The sequence below is a fragment of the Hoplias malabaricus genome, chromosome 10 (assembly GCF_029633855.1).
Source record: "Hoplias malabaricus isolate fHopMal1 chromosome 10, fHopMal1.hap1, whole genome shotgun sequence".
Classification (NCBI taxonomy): domain Eukaryota; kingdom Metazoa; phylum Chordata; class Actinopteri; order Characiformes; family Erythrinidae; genus Hoplias; species Hoplias malabaricus.
In genome coordinates, this window is record NC_089809.1 from 43,034,496 (window position 1) to 43,056,373 (window position 21,878).

A 21,878-nucleotide genomic window follows, 5' to 3' on the forward strand; every position below is an offset into this window, starting at 1 on the left:
GGAAGTGGGTAACTTATATTTAAAAAAGGTCCATAAGAGTTGTTCACGCGCCATCACATTTTGTTGTTAGTGGTTTTCCCCCATATTGTTTTCCACTGTTGCCATGGAGATCAATAGCTCAGAGGGAGCTAGCAGTTTTGCTAATGTTAACTTTAGCAAACAGTGTACAGCCAGCATTTTTATCTGCTTTTTGTTTGTTTGTGTTTTTTATTTTATTTTTATTTTATTTTTTATTACAGCTGATTACATAATACCCTCTTGAGAATTCAAATTACAGAGCTGTTTACACCAGATTTTAAAGGTTTATTGTTATTACTTGAGGTGGAATTTACATTTGCAATGTTTACAAACTTTGTATTCATAATATAAACATTAGATAAACACATTTTTATTATTTACAGATCAAACAGAGAGTACAGAGGTCATGAATCTGACCTAATGCCACTTTTAAAACTTGCAAATATTATGATTGTAATAAGGATCTGGGGAATTTTTAAGCGCATACATTCAAATATGTTTTAATGTCCAATCAGATCATACCTTGTATCATTTACTGTCGAACATGAAAAGAGCTCCCTCTAGTGCTTTCTATGAGTATTACCCCTAATGCTTTACAAAGTCCAAACACTGGGAACCAGGGACAGAAGCAGCACAATAAAACGACAAGTTGTGTAAGGCTACATTTTGCCAGAGTCCAAAATCCTCTCAAGTTCTAGGAACACACACTGCATTCGATTCATTACCAAAGATGCGAGACATAGTTTTATTTTTTTTTTTGTGAGTAATGCCAAGCAGAAGTCTTCACAAGCTGGCATGGGAAAAGAGGAGAGCACTCTCTGTCTCTCACCAGCATAAAGATGAGGCTAGTCCGCAGATCCACACAATCTGTGGCCAAATCCACTTTACTCTATTATGACAGCATGTCCACCATCTGACGGGTGGGAAGTGGGGAGCTTGGCCGAGCACGTGTCCTACCGCACACATACGACAAGTTTTGTGTTCTGTGAATTAGGTTCAGTCAGGGCATATTCTGATGAAAAAATAATTACCAACTAAGTGCCTCCTGGTAGGTCATTAATGTGGGGATTTAGAACCCACCAACACACACACTGTGAAACAAGACCACCCAGTCTCTGATTCTGTCATCTCCATGAGTCAGAAAGCACGGGATAAAACGAGCCGTTCTGATTCTGTGCCGTCAAGTGAAGAGACTTTACAACGGCCCCGGAGCCTGTCCAATCACAGCGCTGGACCAGCGTTTACGTGAGAGTGTAAACTGAGAAAAAAAAACTGAGAAAAACGAGAACGGAGAAGAAACTAAACAGGGTAAGAAGAGTGCTGTATTGTTAGATCCATGTGCTATTTTGACCAAAGCCAGTAACATGTTAAAATAAGACCCCAGAACTGTGTTCCCTTGTAGATAAAGGTGTACAATACATCCCCAGTAAAGCTAACGTACACGATTGTGGGGAAACACAGTTCTTCTGATTTGTTCATGTTCAGAAGCTCCACATCTTTTAAGGTGGAATGGTGTGTTTGAGGAAACAAAATTTTTGTATGAGGCTAAAGTGTAAATTGTAAGTGTTTATTCACTGTTTGAATTCCCACAGAAACTCATGTGTATCTCGAGGTGTTTAGTTTGTAGCGCTGTCGCTAACGCAGTTAGCCGCCTCCAGAGTTTGGAGACATTTCCACCTTAAGTGATCAGAGACAGTAAAAATAAGTCAGTGTTACCCCCCTATGGAGCAGGAGTAGAGCAACATCCTCATTTTGAATCATGCTTTTCAGAGTTTGGAGTTCTCTCCATTGTCTAAAATACTAAGGAAGCCTAGCACCGGACCAAGACTGTTTGTATTTTTTACTCATTTAAAGACACTGGGGATTCGTAAAGACATTAGCAGGAATCGACTGGAGAGCAGCACATGAAGAAACATCTGCAATTTATAAAAAGTGTCAAATCTTACTTGAACATCTCAGTTGCACCATGTCTACCACAGCCCCGTAGAAAAATCTCAATGCCATTGTGTTCTGAAGCACATGAATAAGAATCTTATCAGTGAAACACACTGCGAGGCAGTTCACCACAATTAGATTATCACTGGTGCGTGGATTTAATATCAGTGTAAGTCAGAAATGTTAGAGCTGCTGATGCAAGATAAATCCGTCTCAAGTTTTAAAGCCACTGTGAACCTTTAGTGATTCTGTGTCTGCCACGGAACCAATCAGAGTTATAGACTGGTTTGAATGTTATGTCCCTTCCTTAAATAAAGACCCTGCCTTCTGCACATTCAGTCTCTAAAGGCCTGGAGTGGAGGAGTGTCTCAGGGGGTATAAAAGAGTATATATATGTGTGGATATATCATCGGTACAAACTGATTCTGTGGCATAACTTTATGACTAACGTTATTACACACTTAAAAAAGACTTGTCCAAGGGACACTAGGAACGATTTGGTATTTTTGCTCCTGCCCCCCCCAATAGGAGAAAGTGCCAACATTTAGGCTCTGATTTATGAATAGTTAGACCTCTTAAAAGATCAACAGACATGATCGAATGCAGGTTGTCCACTGGGAAGTGTGGTACACCGAGGTTCTACTAATAATCTGAACCGAGAAGCATCTGCACTCTGTTGGAAAAGTCTGTTTTCCATCACACATTAGAACCGTGAAAGAAAGAGGCGTGTGGATGTTGCTACCTCCAGGGCCTGGGGGTGCTGTGTTCAGTTCTCTCCTCGGGTTACAGTCTGTGTGGAGATCTGTGTGATCAGAAGTCCAGCTGCTGGGGGTTACACAGCTCAGTGCGCTCCTGGTGTTGGTCTCAAACCTACCTGACAATCTAAGCCTGAGGCAACAGGACTATACAGACTCCAGGACTGCTTCTACCTGCAGTTTTAATAGGTTTGACCGGAGGTGGACGGTCCCCTGTGAGTCCTGGTTCCACTGTCGCTTTGCTCACGTTGGGTTAGGTTGTAAATCAGGTTGTAAAAAGCACTATATAATTAAAGTTGTCTTGAACTTTGACTCGACAAACACAACAAGATCAAGAAATGAAGCGTCATTACCTGTGTCCTCAAAACCAGGGTTCGAGAGGGTCCAACCGGGTTCCCCCTCGCTCGGTGGGATGAGCTGGTGCCTAGAACGCCGCCAGCCACCGAAACAGTGCATGGTAGCTGTGCTACACTCCAACACGCACAATCAATCACTCCACCAGGACCGAGCCCACTCTAACAACTGCAGCGTCCGTCCCCATGGGAAATCCCTCTCTCCTTCATTCTTCTTCTCTTTCCATCCAGTTCAGATCTTATTTCTCAGCGAGAACACAACTCCGTTCCCAGCGGTGACCTATTTCCCCAGAGACTGCGTGACACAAGCATATGGGCTTCTCTACCTGCCCAACCTGCTGTGCTTAGAGGGAGGCAGGGCGGGAGTGAGGTAGGGGAAGTATCAGGTACATAAAGGTATTCCCACTTCCGCTAATCCCTCACAAGAAGGGGCCGGTGTCCTCGCTTGCTTCCTGAACTCAACCCCAGATCAGGATTATCCTTGACCAGTAAGAAAAGGTTGAGCGCTGCCTGAGCTGAGGTTACTCAGAAACAAACCTGATGATCAGGGATTACTCAAGATGAAACTGAGGAGAAACTGGTTCTGCGTGTCTGAGAATGAATGCAATGCTTCTGACGCATGAGACACTATCACAGACATTACCCTACAATCCAGTGCAGATCCGTGAACAGCACGTGGGCTCTTCCTACACTTCTCTATGCTTTCTGTAACTCGTCTCATCTCTGCAGTACTTTACAGTGCAGAGTCTTAGTATCAGTGCTGTCCATTGCAGTGGTCACCAACATTTTTACATATAAAGATCACCTTTTGAAATCTGACAAAACGAAAGCTCTACCAGCGTAAATACCAGGCTCAGTGAGATGCCTGAGATTGTACAGTATCGGCAAGTGTTCTGTAAACAGGTGTTCAGACGGGTTTTGCTGCCAATCAATACCTATCCAACCTAGCAGCACGTTGTCTCTCCACAACTGCAAGCTGTAGGCTGCTGAAAGAGTTAAAGCTGCTCTGATAGAGAGGGTCGGAACACACAGACTGAGTGCCCACGCTGACCTCTTCACTCCCCTCGAACATCAATGAGGCCATGACCTTGTCACCGTTTCAGATCGGTACTGACCACTCCACACAGGGAACACCCCACAAGACCTGAGCTTTAGACACTGACCAAAACATTACAACCATCACACTGTCCCCTGCTTCCAACATAAACAACAAGAACTGACCCTTCACTGATTGCCTGACAACCCAAGGCTGATGGGTGTAAGCCAGTTCAGTTCGTGTGGATTTAGTAGTTACTAAATCCTCCAAATTAAATCGTTTGGATTGGTTGAGTGTTACACGACCAAGAGTAAGGACAGACCATACATCTCCAGTTTCATTAAAGTACACGGCCCTGGTCACCACTAAACAAACCCGCACCGATGACGGATAAAGAGCGACGCCGTGTTGTGCCCTCTCCAAACAAACACAATAACAGCCTCTTTCTATTTCCGTTTTAATTACGAAGGCCGACGGAAACGTATTTCGCACCATCCTTCCTGACCGTCCTCGGGGAGCACGTGTGTAATTGGCAACCACGGGGGAGAAAAGGGCCCAGCAAATCTAATTAAAATAGCTTCATAGAGAAACTCATTAAGGTCAGATAATTAGGCTGCTTTTCTTCTTGCCTCCTTTTTAAAAAGCTCTTTTTTAGAGGCGGACAGAGGTTAGCATTACGTCACGTCCATTCTTCTCCTTTGTGAGGAAGCCTCCCAGCGGTTACTATGGCAGCTTGGCGCGGCGCTCCTGTACCTGGATTCACAAAGGGCAGGAAGCCACATCTGACATCAGCTCCCATTCAACTCATGAAAATGGGCTTTAAAATCAACAAGGCAAAGTCTGATCTGGGATCAGCACATTTACACTGAACCAGTGATGCAGCAAAAATCACTAAGCGAGGACAGCGAATGATTTCCGGCCTGGTACCATGCATCAGCACAGAGTGAATGAATTCTTAACATCGTGTACATACACACACTGTTGTAAATACCCTAAAAGACACTGCGGTGGACCTCTGAAAGAGCTGACCACTAGGGGGCAGTCATGCGTCTCCTAGAACCTCCTGGAACTTCAGCCGTGGCCATCAAACTCACATCACTGCTGAGAAATCTCCGTCTAGATCTTTCCAAAGAGCTATACTTCTGTGTCCAACTTCAGCATACATTTGCACACGATTTATAGCGCGCCACGGCTGCAGATGGCTCCTCCCGAGCATCCAAGGACCCAGAAATAACAACAAACGCTTCAAGCCTTTCTTGTAGGATTTCTCTGACAGGATTTAGGACCTGGCGGACCCCTCTTCCTTCAGATAGCGAGGAGCTGAGAGTTGGGCTCCTGCAGTGCTCGACAGTAGTGACAACTACAGGCTTGTGTTACGTAAGCGTCCAGGCAAATCTGACGTCCAGGTAGAACGGCCTCACTGGAACAGAGACACTTCACACAGAGAGAGAGAGAGAGAGAGAGAGAGAGAGAGACCTGAAGACTGGGCACAGGCGCAGGGAGAGAAGGCTGCAGTAATGTTATGTAAGCGCAGACAAAGAAACCATCAAAGGGAGCTCAGACTGAGTGCGAAGAAATAGATCCTTGATTAAGGTGCCATTAAAATTTAATTCCATCTGAATCCCAGCGTAATTGATGTGCTATGGGATGTTTTTCAGACGCACTGGATGATATAATGGTTGCATAAATGAACCCCAGAGGAAAGTCAAGCAAAGCAAGGCTTATGCTTATCATAACACATATATAAGAGGAACATAATCTTTATATAAGCCGGATTACCAGGGGGAACACTTATCACTGTGCCATACTCTGCAGAAAATAGTCCTCTCAGTCAATTCTGACCTGAACTCTTTCCAGTTTCACCAAACCGAGTGCATTTTCTAGTGATGCTCTGCCAGACCTGCAGTGCAGGGTTTTCAGTTCACTGTTTTGGGGCTTGTTGTGGGTAAACAACAATTCCAGTGCCCCCTGGCTGTGGTGAGGGGATGTAAACACAAACTAAAGTGCAATTTGTGGTTTACCATCCCTCATTTCATTTTTTGAGCCAAACATATTGTCCTGTATTCCTGGTTCTTAAGGGAACGGACCCCTTAATCTGAACAGCCCCTGTTCAGAACGCCCGCTTTCAGCACCTGTTCCTTTAAATGATAATGAGCCGCTCGCTGTTCACCCCGACCCCGAGCGCACAGCAGTGAGGAGCGAGGAGCAGAAGCTCTGGTTTTTAGCCGTTTTCACTCTGTTCTCTTTCTTCTCCGTTTTTACTCAGTGCTCTTATTTCTCCGCGCTCGTTGTGTCTGTTTTGCTGAGTTTAACCTCGTCTTTGCGCTCTCACATAAACACGGGTCCAGCGCTGTGATTGGACAGACTCAGACGAGGGGGGGGGCATCCTTAAGTCTCTGCACTTGATGTCAGAGGCGGAGCAGATTTAGAACTGCTCTGTTGGACGGTGTGGACCTTGTGGCGAGGGGACAGCCTCCGCGCTCGGCCTAACAAGGATCATGACATACACTGGCCATATACTCTGCGCAGGGAAATTACTGACAGGACAGGACTTTACATGTATGCCCACAAGAGCAAGATCAACCTACTTAGAAAAAGCACAGATTTAGGTTCCCTGCAGCTTTCATAAGTATGCTGGTCCTGTCAGGTAAGAAAACTTCCCTCGAGCGTTCCTGACCATTCCAGTCCTCTCCTCCAACTAAGTGGGTGCATATTTCAGTGTTTCAGCTCTGCTCAACTGAGAACTGGGAACCAATTAAAAAAGAGAGGGCGGTCCTGTCTTACTGTGCACCAATTAAAAAAGAGGGGGCGGTCCTGTCTTACTGTGCACCAATTAAAAAAGAGAGGGCGGTCCTGTCTTACTGTGCACCAATTAAAAAAGAGAGGGCGGTCCTGTCTTACTGTGCACCAATTAAAAAAAGAGGGGGCGGTCCTGTCTTACTGTGCACCAATTAAAAAAAGAGGGGGCGGTCCTGTCTTACTGTGCACCAATTAAAAAAAGAGGGGGCGGTCCTGTCTTACTGTGCACCAATTAAAAAAAGAGGGGGCGGTCCTGTCTTACTATGCACCAATTAAAAAAGAGAGGGCGGTCCTGTCTTACTATGCACCAATTAAAAAAGAGGGGGCGGGGTCTTGTCTTACTGTGCACCAATTAAAAAAGAGGGAGCGGGGTCTTGTCTTACTGTGCACCAATTAAAAAAAGAGAGGGCGGTCCTGTTGAACTGTGCACCAATTAAAAAAGAGGGGGCGGTCCTGTCTTACTGTGCACCAATTAAAAAAGAGGGGGCGGTCCTGTCTTACTGTGCACCAATTAAAAAAGAGGGAGCGGTCCTGTCTTACTGTGCACCAATTAAAAAAGAGGAGGCGGTCCTGTCTTACTATGCACCAATTAAAAAAGAGGGGGCGGTCCTGTCTTACTATGCACCAATTAAAAAAGAGGGGGCGGGGTCTTGTCTTACTGTGCACCAATTAAAAAAAGAGAGGGCGGTCCTGTTGAACTGTGCACCAATTAAAAAAGAGGGGGCGGTCCTGTCTTAGTGTGCACCAATTAAAAGAGGGAGCGGTCCTGTCTTACTGTGCACCAATTAAAAAAGAGGAGGCGGTCCTGTCTTACTATGCACCAATTAAAAAAGAGGGGGCGGTCCTGTCTTACTATGCACCAATTAAAAAAGAGGGGGCGGGGTCTTGTCTTACTGTGCACCAATTAAAAAAAGAGAGGGCGGTCCTGTTGAACTGTGCACCAATTAAAAAAGAGGGGGCGGTCCTGTCTTAGTGTGCACCAATTAAAAGAGGGAGCGGTCCTGTCTTACTGTGCACCAATTAAAAAAGAGGAGGCGGTCCTGTCTTACTATGCACCAATTAAAAAAGAGGGGGCGGTCCTGTCTTACTATGCACCAATTAAAAAAGAGGGGGCGGGGTCTTGTCTTACTGTGCACCAATTAAAAAAAGAGAGGGCGGTCCTGTTGAACTGTGCACCAATTAAAAAAGAGGGGGCGGTCCCGTCTTACTATGAGCTAATATCAGCAAAAAGCAGGATGAATTGCTGGTTTAAAAATATAAAAATCCTCTGATACTTCAAGTTGTTTTCTGGTGCGTAGACTTCAATAAGTTTGAAAAAAAGTAGAAATATCTGAACTCTCAAAACATAGTCTTCAACAATTTACTTCATTATTGAAAACGTTCGGCAAGCTCAAAAGGAGCAGACACAGTTGAAAAGTGATTAAACCTGTTGGAGTCCTCTTTTATTCACTGGGTGCAGTTGTAGCTCCCTTCCACAAGGGGCGTCATGTGTCTCACGCATTAGTGCCAAACAACCCAGAAGAAACATATACACCTTTCCACTCTTATCACAAAAGAAGACTGGATATATATAAAAAATAGAGCACAGTCATTATTTTCAAACACCACAGTGGCCTCATGTTGTTGGCTTGTACTTATTAATAGCAACAACATTAAAGTTAATTCTCTCCGTCTATAACACCTCACAAACAGAGCATACGATTAGTGCTCTGTCACATTCTAAGTTTAAACTTCTGTAATCAGAAAGAATCCAAATATAACGCCCTATAAACAACCCCAGTGAGACATGGGACTTCCGATTACACAGTGACCTAGAAAACCAGCGTACGTTAGCCACTGTGCTATCCTGGTCACTTCCTACTGTCCGCTACGTCATGCAGGGCACCATACGCATGCCACTCCGCCCAAAGTGGTGCCGCCAGAATTAGGCCCACTACTGTCAGACTGCTATTTGGACCATTTGATGACTATGTGTCAAACAAGTGACTAAAGTGCTGGAGCCTACACTCAGGGAACGTGAGTCAGCACCGAGGGAAACATCACACACAAACACACTTCCTCTCGTGAGTAATTATGGACCGAGCCGCAATTACACGTTCCCGGAGACGGAGTTACGTCTTACAGGAGTCTGAGCTGATTTCAGGATGGCGTTTTTAGCCCTGTGATATTTATACTCCATTTTCATTGATAGTAAAGAAGGCCATACTGTGTGCATTTCCATCAGTTGCTCTGCATACTTTATTACCCATCATTCCCCCTGTTCCGCAGCGCTCAGGACCCCCACAGAGCAGGTGTGATGTGGTGGTGGATCATTCTCAGCGCTGCAGTGACACTGACGTGGTGGTGGTGTGTTAGTGTGTGTTGTGCTGGTGTAGAGTGGATCAGACACAGCAGTGCTGCTGGAGTTTTTAAACCCTGTGTCCACTCTCTGTCCACTCTGTGAGACACTCCTCCCTCGTTGGTCCACCTTGTAGATGTAGAGTCAGAGACGGTAGCTCATCTGTCGCCGCACAGTGTGTGTCGCTCGTCCTCTAGTCCTTCATCAGTGACACAGGACGCTGTCGGCTGGATGTTTTTGGTCGGTGGACTGTTCTCGGTCCAGACACTGAGGGGTTTAAAAACTCCAGCAGCACTGCTGTGTCTGATCCACTCTACACCAGCACAACACACACTAACACACCACCACCACGTCAGTATATATGCAGATCTACAATGGACTATAGTCTGTGATTGTGGAACTACAGAGTGCCCCGAGTGGTCAGTGGAGCTGAGGGAATGGACAGAGGTCATTTTAACGTTGACTATAGTTGATAAAATGGTAGCCTCCCCTTGGAGTCTGCAGTTTTGTTTAACGAAATCAGACCACCTCATCCATTAAACATGACTGAGGTGAGGTGAGGACAGAGCTGCAGCGTTTATCCAGGTTTCCTCCAGAGAGCAGGACGTTCGGTTACCTTCAAGGAGGAAGCTACACTGAGCATTTCAATGCAGCAGCTCAAAACACAAGTACATGTGCACAACCCACACACACCTCGGAGCTAGGTGAACCTCTGCTTAATACCGCCAGCATTCCTGCTCGCCAAGATCACCATGACAACGCGCATCAAAATGGCTGGCTGTTTCCATGGGACCGAAGACGGTGTGTGCAGGAATCGGGAGGACTCCCGTTCAGACGCCTCGCGGACACTTTAAACACAGCTGCTGGTTTAAAAAAAAAACGATTATAATATCCACATCTGCTCTTCTCCTCTGAATCTGATAAAACCAGGGTCATCCTGCAGTGCTCTGCCTCACTGAGGCCCAGCTTGAGGTCGCTATCAAAAACACTACAAGGTTTCATTGACTGACAGAGACCCAGGAAGATTATCATTAACCAGACACTGCCATAAAGAGGTCAGACGGCCACACAGACGGTCAATCGCTCAGCAGTGGACACTCTCCAAGGAGCCGGGGCCGAGGGTGACACACGGCAGCCGAGCGATTACACACACGTACACCTGTGAACACACACATACACACACAGTGAAAGGGGGATACATGGAGTGCAGGAGGAGAGGGCGAAGGAGATAGGAGAGGGGAGAGTTGTTGGTAATTATGCTTGCGGTAGTGGAGCCATGCGTAGGTGGCTCTTTAAAATTCAGCAGCTTTTCCAACTTGCGCACGTCACAACTCTTCTACTGCGGAGAAAATGATAGGTTTGAAGATGTCTGTGGGAGGCTGAGAGAGAGAGAGAGAGAGAGAGAGAGAATTCCAGACGCTTCTCTCTGTGTGTGTGTCTGTGTGTGGAACTATAGTAAATCTCATGGACGTGCTTTACACGTGTGAACATGAAAGAGGCAGAGGAATAAAAACATGATCTGAGGCAGAACGTGAGACGGAGAGAGAGAAGAAAGCATTAACAGATTTACGAGACGATGTGTGAGATGTTATTAATGCACAGAGGATCACTGCAGGCCGAGTTAACAGAGGCTACCAAAACAGACCAGAGGGAGGAGGAGACAGAGGGAAAAAAGCTCTAGATTTATACAGAAACAGAGAGAAAAATACACAGAGAAATGTAGGGGAGAGAGAGAGAGAGAGACAAGGAGGAGGAGGAGGCAGGAGACAACAGCCGAGCTGAAGCCTCTGAGCGTGGGTTCAGCGTTCCGTACCTCCACAGTCCGTGGGCTCAGAGCTCCAGAGAAACCTCCACAAAGAGTCAGAGTGGAATGCACACACAGCCGTTAAAGCCAGGCTTCGACACCCGGCCACCTCCCGCCCCACGACAGATATATGCTCCTCTCGATTTCCTGTTCTGTTACACGATGCACTGAAAACTCCAGCAGCACTGCTGTGTCTGATCCATGTGTCATTATAATGTCATGGTGGACACCTCCTGAGCTAAAATGAAGGGTATAAGAGTAACAGCTTCTACAGTTCTCTAAAGTCTTTACACCAGATACTGGAACACTGCTGTGAAGATTTGATGGCATTCAGCCACCAGGATATTAGTGAGGTCTGCTAGTGAGACTGTATTCATTGTCTGTAAGTTCAGAGTCAGGTGGATCCGAAGTCTACCCAATATCACTTGATGCAAGGCAGGAACACACCTGGAGGACAGTCACCAGGAGGAAACCCACGCAGACACAGGGAGAACACACCACACTCCTCACAGACAGTTACCCGGAGGAAACCCACGCAGACACAGAGAGAACACACCACACTCCTCACAGACGAACCCACAACCTCCAGGACCCCAGAGATGTGACAGAGACACTACCTGCTGCATGAGAACATAGGTGTTACATACAAATGCAAACAGTGTCCCATTGATGTACACTGGACTTAATAAACACACTCCCCACACTGACACCTGCTGGAACTGATTTATCTGTAACGTAATGAACCTTAATACAGACGTGTTTACATCTTTCATTGCATTATGAGCTGAGGACTGTGCACTGTCCCCTTGGCTCACCAAAACCATTTAGTATGAAATGGCAGACAATGAAGCGTATAATCATCTTATAATAACCGTGCACACTGCAGGACAGATGCTGATCAGTTCTGACACCCAGAACCAGGTCGCGTGGGGCCTCTCCTCTCAGAGCGGCAGTATTCAACACATCACAGCACTGACCCCAACATTCACACACACTTCCTCACACAAGGTCACTGAGCAGCACATTAGCATCTGGGAACCAGGCTTATTTACAGTGTGTAATGTTTGGAAAACCCAACTCTCTTAGTAAGGCAATCATACGCTAAACCCTATGTTCACACTAGAAGGCGACAAGCTGCATTTAGGCTGGGTGATGTGTGTGTCAGACTGTCCACAAGTGTGAGTGACCGGGTGAGTGTGTGACACTGGGTGAGTGTGTGTGTGTGTGTGTGACTGGGTGAGTGAGTGTGTGTGTGTGTGACTGGGTGAGTGAGTGTGTGTGTGTGTGACTGGGTGAGTGAGTGTGTGTGTGTGTGACTGGGTGAGTGAGTGTGTGTGTGTGTGACTGGGTGAGTGAGTGAGTGAGTGTGTGTGTGTGACTGGGTGAGTGAGTGAGTGTGTGTGTGTGTGACTGGGTGAGTGAGTGTGTGTGTGTGTGACTGGGTGAGTGTGTGTGTGTAACTAGGTGTGTGTGTGTGTGTGTGTGTGTGTGTGTGAATGAGTGTGTGACACCGAATAAAGATGTCTATAGTTACAGACCTGAAAAAGCCCATAACTTTGTCCACTTCTGTGTCCTGCTCCATCCCCACCATTTATTCCTGTTTCCTCAGTGATATCCCGTACAGAGAGAAATGTCCAAAAATAGCCTGTTGTACTCACACACAGCTTTCTATGTAATTTTGTCCTTTTGTCTGCGCTTGTCTTCCACCCACCCGTATTCTCCTGAGGAGGCAGGAGTTTTTGCTGTGGGCAGTGACAATGGCTTTCAACAGTGTGCGTAAAGAAACACCCAACGTGGGGCCCTATTGATTTATTTTAAACATCACAGAGCTGTAAGAGAACGGTAAAGCCACAGATCTGCCGAGGAGGGACGGTAATCCCTGCTCTAAAGGCTCTGCTGCTTTTAGTTTGGCGATTAGAATGATCAGCTGGCACACAGCACAGTGACTCAGGATCTCAGCCAGGGAACGCTCGCTATAAAGCTACACAACATGCACAATGCCACGGACTTAAGGCTGTATACGATTGGCAGGGATTAATACGGAGAAACAACATACGAATCTAAAGAAATTAAACTGAAACAGCTTGAGATAATAACACCGGTGTTACACAAAAACCAACTCGGAGGACATGGCTCTGCTTTTTATTTCTGCACTGTGCTTAATGCGGAAAAGTCAGTACCAATTTAGAATAAGACTAAGCTTACAAAGCTTTATAAATGGTGTAAAATATGTTTATAAACAGTCATGTATTATGTTAGTCATACATTAATAATCAGTTATAACACAGAGAGAGAGAGCGGGCAACCGTGAGCTGCCAAATAGTGAACCCACATCCACCTACAGTTAACCCTCAGAACTCGCTGAACGCCGACCTCCTCCATCAGTCGACGTTAACCCCGTCAGCCCCAGCACAGATTTGTTAATAAGTTTAACCCTTTAATGAATTAAAGACCAACAGAGTGTCTTTTTATTCATTAATGATAAGGTGGTGTGGACATTAGCATGTGAACAGTTGCTGAAGTTCCTAAATAGTTAGACTGGCCACCCCCGAGCCCAGTACTCAGCAACACTCAGGGCTCAGAAAACGCACAACAGTCTGAGCTTTTTAGATGTGGATAATATCCTAAAGACCTGGGATTTATTTGACCATTTATAAATGTATTCATTTATCCATGAAGTCAGTAAACTTTAGCTGAAGTTTCTCCCAAATTATGAGTTGTCTGTAATTCCCGCTCGCAGTGAAGAGGATAACGTGCTCCCTCCGCTGTCACATCAGCTCCCCGCCTGCAGACTGAAGCCAAACCTGCTCTAGGGCTACGTTCACGTGACTCAACTGGAATGACTCAAATCGTTTGTCTCTGTGTGACACAGATCTGATCTTTCCAGGGCCCTGTGTACATCAAATCTGATTTGAGTCACTTTCACGTGCGGTCCTAGAACAGATTCGTACCCAACAAGAGGTTCGATATGCGGCCCAAATAGTGCCATGACCCAACGTCACAGATTCTAAAACTAAAGCTACTATACCCAGAGAGTTCAGCAGGAACATGTGAAGCCTATACCTAAATAGATAGGTTTTTATAAGTCGATATTCAGGGCACTACATGAGTGCAGATGTTGTTAGTTTATGACGTACACTGTGCACTACATACGGTGGAGGGAGACTTAAGATTCAGCCAATCTCTTGGAGCACCAGGTAAAGGCAGCTGGACCTTGTCCTAATCATGTACAGTCAATGAACTGGTGGCTGTCCTCTGGAGCAGAATGTTTCTGTTTGTCAAGTTCAATACAAGTTCAGACACAGGCCACTTACATTCACAACTGTGAATGGTCAAGGCTTGTAATGTGAACGTAGCCTAGGACTCCCAGCCTCTGAGGCTTCACCTGGATCAGAACCTGCATACTGCTGACAATAGGGTTCCTCAGACCACTCGGGAGCACCCTAAAGAAGGCAGTTTGCGGTAATAAAGGCGTGATAGACTCAGGGAGGACACCACAAACTACACACAAACACTGACCCAAGGCTAGAACTCCAGGTCCAGGATCTGTGAAGCAGCATGGCACCCACTGAAAAACATGTAGCTTATACTTACCAGCCCTTTAGGCTGAAATCACTGGATGAAATGTAGTCTCTGTTTATCTCAGTGCTCCCTCTCCTCCTGATATACACTTACGGATAAACCTAATTATCCCTAAGGGCAGTCTAAAGTGGAGTCTGTATCATAAATATTAAAGACCCTGCCCCCAGTTTCTTGATTATACAGTACAGGGAGAGAAATCCAGTTCTGGTAAAGAGTGAGCAAATTAATGACGGAGAGAGCAGGGTCCTGAATGGTGTGGTTTCAGAGAGCGGCATAAAATAACATTGCCTAGGGGTAGGTCAAAATGAGCAGTTGGTTGCATAGCCAAATGAATCCATGTTAATATGCAGGGAAATGGTTCTCGCCACGCTTTTCAAAAGCCATCAGGGATGTCCACGGAGTCCCGGCCGACAGCTGTGTGCTCCCTTGATGGCCTCAGTGGACTGGAGAGCTGAGAATCCGTTCTGGAAGGGTTGATCACCACTGTCTCATCTCAAGACACTGGTGCAGGTCATTTGGGGAGATGCTCTCACTTGCTTGGCTTTGGAGCCAGGGAGCGGGTCTAGACAAGGGTTTCCACCCATTTTTGGTGGAAACATTTCTATATGAATAACTGTTTCTTCTGAAGCAGTGACTGTTGAAGGTAAAACTGTGTCCTGGCCAGTAACTGACAACATCACACTGATTTTACTGGGGGCTATGACACAGAATACACTCCTGTCAGATCAGATAAAAGATCCTCCCTCACAAACCAAGCAGCAGTCCGTCAGAATTATTCTGAGCGGCAGAAGCAACGTAGGAGAATCCAAAGAGACTATGGTCGATGGAGAGAATCTGCAAAAGTCTACAACCAATCAGACACGAGCTCTCAAGCCTTTGGTCACTCCTCGGATATCGTCCATTGGTTTCTAAAATATAACCGATACAGATTAGTCCACTCACTCTTCTGTGGAGTGCAGAGTACATGCAACAGTGGGAACCAGCAGTGCCCCCTACAGTTCAGTTCCACTGTGAGTTCACAGACAGATGGGTGGAGACTGTGGGTTTAGTGAGGAATGATGATTGGTCATTGGGTCTGTGCTAATCATCATCCATCCTCCACACCACGACTGCGAATAGGTTTGTGTCGATATACATTTTATAGAACCACTCTTGCAACCCACTGGGACCATGACAAGACCCCCAAGAGAGTCATGAAATCCAGCTTAAGAGCTCCTCGTCTGGAGAGTAGAGGGGATCTAGTGACTATAGACAGATAGATAAACTGTCCAGCTGATGAGATGAACTGATGCCACGTCCTCTAAGGCTTTCCTTGAACGTCCAATCAGCAGAGTGGATATTCTCTGACCCTCTAAACCCTGACTGACCCAAAAACTGGAGCCTGACCAGTATGGATTTGTAGGTATTAGCAAAAACCTTGCTCACCAATATTACTTTGAAGATCCTTTTTAACACACACACACACAAAGACAAGTGCTGTGGTCAGTTCTCAATATGCACTGATGGGTTTTCCCCTCACCAGGACTGGACCATACACACACCGATCAGATCTGAGTGGATCAGACACAGCAGTGCTGCGAGACTGTAACGGTGCACTGCGGCTGGATGTGAAGGTGTGGTGTGTAGTCAGGTCTCTGTTGTTCTCGCGGGTGTGATGTAAAGTCAGAGGGAATCGGACAGGTTGGACCGTGCTGTGTGTGGAGACCGGACTCGAGGGGCTGAGTCGTTACCCACTCGACGCTGATGATGGCTCGACTTCGCCGCATGCTTTTGATGTGTCATCCTTTACCAGCCCGGTGTGTGCAACTCTCGCCGGGAACATCAGTGCCAATTCATTTCTACCGCAGCATGTGTCATTATCTCTCTCTCTCTCTCACACACACACACACACACGCACACGCACACAGGGATAGATCAAAGGAACATGGCTGCTATCTGAGAACATCTCCTGTGCCAGGGTAAGAATACGAGACTTCACAAAGGCATTCCTCCATTCAGAGAGAGAGAGAGAGAGAGAGAGAGAGAGAGAGAGAGGGGATAGAAAGAAGAGAGACAGAAAATCACAGGACTGAGCACAGGTAATGGGGAGAAAAATAATAAGAAAGAAAAGAAAACTGAAATGAGACAAAAGGACAGTGAGGGCAAGGAAAATAAAGCAAAAGAAAGAGAAAAGTGAAGTACAAACAGAGGAGGGGAGAGAAAGAGAGAGAGAGAGAGAGAGAGAGAGAGAGAGAGAGAGAGAGAGAGACTAATGAAAAGGAGCTAGAGAATGAAAAAAAGATAGTGGGAGAATGGGGAGAGAATAGAAGACAGAGGGAGAGAGAAGAACTAAAGATATGGAGAGAGAGAGAAGGCAAGAGGGAGGGAGAGAAGGATAGAGAGATGGAGAGAGAGAGAGAGAGAAGTATAGAAAGGGAACAGAACAGAGAGGGAGGGAGGGAAGGAGAGAGAGGAACAGAAGAGATGGAGAGAGGGAGAGAGGGAGGAAGAGAAGGAGAGAGGAACAGAAGACAAGGAGAGAGGGAGAGGAACAGCAGTGATGGAGGGAGAGGGGGAGAGAGGGAGAGAGAGAAGGATAGAGGGGGAGAACGGGAGGAAGAGAAGGAGAGAGGAGCAGAAATGATGGAGAGAGAGGGACAGTAGGAGGGGGAGCAGTAATAGGTGAGTGCAGCAGAGCACAAGGGCAGAGACAGATTACGCAAAAGAAAGACAGGAAAAAATGAAGATAAGGAGAAAGAGAGCGGCAGAAATCCACTAACGAAGGCAGTGAATGAAAAACCTGAGGCAGCAGAAGAGAGCCTCGCCTCGCCTCACCTCACCTCCTTAAATCCAGCAGGGAGCTCTTCCCTCGGCAAAGTGCTGAACGCTGCACAAGAACTGAGGGAAAACAAGGGCCTTGCAGCGGTTACCTAGGGGCTGAGGAACAATCGGCCGGACGCCTCCTCAGACCCTGGCTCCACTCTGTGAGCTGCGTGGCTTTAAGGTCAGAGAAACTGCTTCTTAATGTCCTTCAGCAGAAGTCCACAAACTTCATTTATCCAAGATCAGGGATGGATTTGGACTTGATCTTGACTCAGTCATTGCTGCCCCTCCCTTTAAATTGTTCTGCTCTGATTTGAGGTAGATCCCATTTCTCATTTTTTCCCATAGCCCTTGTTTTTGAGTGTCATCATGCCCCTTACAACTCAGTTACCGGGGCAACTCTTCACAGCCCCTCACATCATCACAACACTTTCTTCTGCGACGCTCTGCTGCCAGTCTGCAGTGATATCAGAGGAGTGCTGCTGGACTTGAACACAGTTAAATTTAGGGTAGCACACTACGGCTGGACAATTATTCAATATACATCACAATCTAAAACGTTTCAATAACGAAGATATTATTTTTAAACAGCATCTGACGGTCGTCACAGGGCGCTGTCATCAATATTAAAGTTAGTTTAAAAACATTAACATTGACAAAAGCCAAGTTGTTGCTTGTTGGTGATGTCATGTTTCTTCTTTGTTTTGACCAGTTTTTTGTTGTTTATATCGATATTAAAATTATAATCATATTGACTGAAATATAGAACTATATCGTGATATAAACCTTGGCCGTATCGTCCAGCCCTACATCACACCTTCAAAAGCATTCATCAATGACATATTCCCACTCCTAACTCTCTGTGACATGAAGCTGAATTCAGTGGCTATTTGTTCGAAACGTCCAGTTCCACCTTAAATACTGCAGTAGCCCAAGTGCTAGTAATTGTTTCACTCTTTAAAGAGGAACTACAGGTGTGAATTGTGAGAGAGAGTGTGTGAAACTGTCTACAATGTGAGTGACTGGGTGAGTGTGTAAGTGACTGGGTGAGTGTGTGAGTGAGTGGGTGAGTGTGTGAGTGACTGGGTGTGTGAGTGAGTGACTGGGTGAGTGTGTGAGTGACTGGGTGAGTGTGTGAGTGTTTGAGTGACTGGGTGAGTGTGTGAGTGACTGGGTGAGTGTTTGAGTGACTGGGTGAGTGTTTGAGTGACTGGGTGAGTGTGTGTGTGTGTGTTTGAGTGACTGGGTGAGTGTGTGTGTGACTGGGTGAGTGTTTGAGTGACTGGGTGAGTGTGTGTGTGTTTGAGTTACTGGGTGAGTGTGTGTGTAAGTGACTGGGTGAGTGTGTGTGTGTGTGAGTGACTGGGTGAGTGTGTGCAGTAGCCTAAGTGATAGTAATTGTTTCACTCTTTAAAGAGGAACTGGAATTTTACTTATAGCCACAGAGACCTCAGCTGCTCCTCGTGCTGTTTTCTGCTCGTTCTGAAGTAAAGGCCATAATCCACTGAAACTACATTAAACTCAGACAATACACTGGGGCTCATAGAAAGTACAATACTTTCATAGCCTTTCATCTGAACTGTGTCCCTGAAAAACCTCAGTTCCGAGGGCTATGTTGATGTTCCCCTTCGCCCTACCCCTCTTTCCCTTCAAAAACTGAGATACCCCCACCCCCAGGGAAAATGGAAGGGCGTGGCTAAAGGGAGGAATGGGATTCATCATTGGACTCAGTCTCGACCTCTGTCTAGACCAGCCATAATCTTGAGCCTGACGTATACTCAAACGGTGTAGTGATTACCAGGGGTGGGCGATACGGCCCTAAAATAATATCACGATATTTCAGGGTACTTAGGCGATAACAATATTCTTGGTGATAAGAACTAAACACGGAAAAATACTTGTATTGATTTCAAGGACAATAAAATAAATGATATAAATTATATAATATTTAGCATTTCATAAATATTAATAACATTAAATTTCAAACATTCCGAGGTTTATTTTGTAAACAACAGTAACTTACCAAGATTCTGATTTTGTATAAAATAAATAATGAAGAATATAAATCTACCACACGACCAAAGCGCATAAAACGTAGTGTGTGAATATAAACAAGCAGAAGGTAGCAGTCATCCACCTTACATACGATGCCTGTCTAAATTCATCAGAAACAATCAGAGACATGCAGCTGAACTTCAAGGCCCATGAGGTATCCCACCATGGGAGGTGGGGAGGCAGGTGTGACTGTTAGCACACAGTGACTCACAGCTGTGCAGCTGTTGAAGGCAGAAGTGTGTTGCGGCAATTCAGCATCCAATCAAAGAGCAGAACACGAGTAACTCTTTGTTGAAGAAGTCGTTCTCAGTGTTATCACACCCTCAGGCCAGAGGTTCCCTCGTGTCCCCAAATCACAGTCCGACCAAACAGAACATAACCTGCAGCTGTAACAGAAATCAGTCCAGTGCAGGTGCCCTTTAGGTGGCTCAGGACCCATTTACAGACCTCGACATGATCCCAGTGAGATCGCAAATGTGGTTCTACAAAAAAGATTCTGATACAAACTGAAGTGGGGCCTAAATGGAGAGATGGAGGATGGAGATTCTGTCAGGTGATCTCCAAAAGCTACAAAGGGGTGATTAAACCTCGCTCTAAAACTACACAGCAGTGTTCTCCCCCTGTGTAAACAGCCCCTGTTCAGAACGCCCGCTTTCAGCACCTGTTCCTTTAAATGATAATGAGCCGCTCTCTGTTCACCCCGACCCCGAGCGCACAGCAGTGAGGAGCGAGGAGCAGAAGCTCTGGTTTTTAGCTGTTTTCACTCTGTTCTCTTTCTTTTCCGTTTTTACTCAGTGCTCTTATTTCTCCGCGCTCGTTGTGTCTGTTTTTGTGTCTGTCTTTGCGCTCTCACATAAACACGGGTCCAGCGCTGTGATTGGACAGACTCAGACGAGGGGGCGGGTAATTCTTGACGTCAGAATCGGAGCAGAACGAGAACAGCTCGTTTTATCCCATGTTTTCTGACTTGGGCAGGGTAGCCTTGTTTCACAGTGTGTGGGTTGTAAAGTCTCAATAAGGCTCCTATTAAACAAAACATTTTCTCATGAAACCAAAAAAATATGGCACTAACTGAACATTGAACACGGGGCAAAGCCTTAAAATCATGCCACAGCTGAGTAACGTTAGCTTCATTCAGAACACGCCACGCCATGGTTCCATTCTCCTCTGAAAGGCAAACAACATTTTACACAAAAGGAAGCGTACGGCCAGATGGTTTAATGACACGCTCCGGCTCAGATGTGTGTTCGGGGTTTCTGAGCGAGTACTAGACGACTAAAAATACTACTCAGGACCACAACCTCCAGAAAGGTTACAGAGGGGATGAGAGTCACTCAGGAATGAAACACCGAACACATTCCAGGAGCTCTTCCACTCCATTTGTCCGAGGCTGTAATTGATGGGCTAATGCAGCAGGGGAAGGCAGGTGGTGTTTTAATGATGAGCTGATCTTTGGGCAGTTGCACGCTGGCATTTGATGAGGTCTGTGCTGTCGATTTGCATTTGCATGCTCCATTTTCCTCCTCTGGAAAAGGCATACCAATGAGGGGAACGCTCTGCAGCTGTCAAGGAGCACGCAGAGGGTGGAAGGGAGCAGGAAGAGAGCGACAGGGGCACAAAGAAAGAGTGACAGAGAGAAATGCACAGGGAGAAGAGGAGAAAAAGGGTTTTGTGATGGAGAGGCAGAAAACACACTGCTCGTCACGTCCTGAAGTTTATGAGATTTACACTGAGTTTTATTATTTACACTGTTTTTTATTTTAAACAGGTGATGTCACAGCCGCAGGGGCTCGGGGTCCGGGGCGGGACGCTCTGCTCGGTTCACTGTCTGTGAGGAGTGTGGTGTTTTCTCCCTGTGGTGGTGTGGGTTTCCTCCTACAGTGCAAACACATGTCGGCAGGTGGAGTGACAGGGTGACATTGTCCACAGGTGTGAATTTTGAGAGTGACTGGGTGAGTGTGTAAAACTGTTCACAGGTGTGGGTGAGTGACTGGGTGAGTGTGTGAGTGACTGGGTGAGTGTGTGAAACTGTCTACAATGTGTGTGAGTGACTGGGTGAGTATGTGAGTGACTGGGTGAGTGTGTGAAGCTGTCCACAATGTGAGTGAGTGACTGGGTGAGTGTGTGAAGCTGTCCACAATGTGAGTGAGTGACTGGGTGAGTGTGTGAAACTGTCTACAATGTGAATGAGTGACTGGGTGAGTGTGTGAGTGACTGGGTGAGTGTGTGGGTGAGTGTGTGGGTGACTGGGTGAGTGTGTGAAACTGTCCACAGGTGTGAATATTGAGAGTGACTGGGTGAGTGTGTGAAACCCTCCACAGGTGTGGGTGTGTGAGTGTGTGAAACTGTTCACAGGTGTGAGTGTGTGAGTGACTTGGTGAGTGTGTGAAACTGTCCACAG

At 46.2% G+C, this 21,878-nt stretch overlaps 1 protein-coding gene across 2 annotated transcripts in view; it reads right to left on the reverse strand.

Annotated features, from left to right (window-relative positions):
* The window catches only part of agap3 (ArfGAP with GTPase domain, ankyrin repeat and PH domain 3), a 202,928-nt gene that overhangs the window by 112,388 nt on the left and 68,662 nt on the right, over positions 1–21,878 (reverse strand). The window contains exon 1 of one of the 2 annotated variants that reach the window (XM_066682584.1): positions 3,062–3,220. The exons of the other annotated variant lie outside the window; for it this stretch is intronic. Within the exon in view, the coding sequence (XP_066538681.1) occupies positions 3,062–3,164 (103 nt within the window). The 5' untranslated portion in view covers positions 3,165–3,220. Of the gene's footprint in view, positions 1–3,061; positions 3,221–21,878 lie in introns of those variants that run through there. 2 annotated transcript variants of the gene reach the window in all.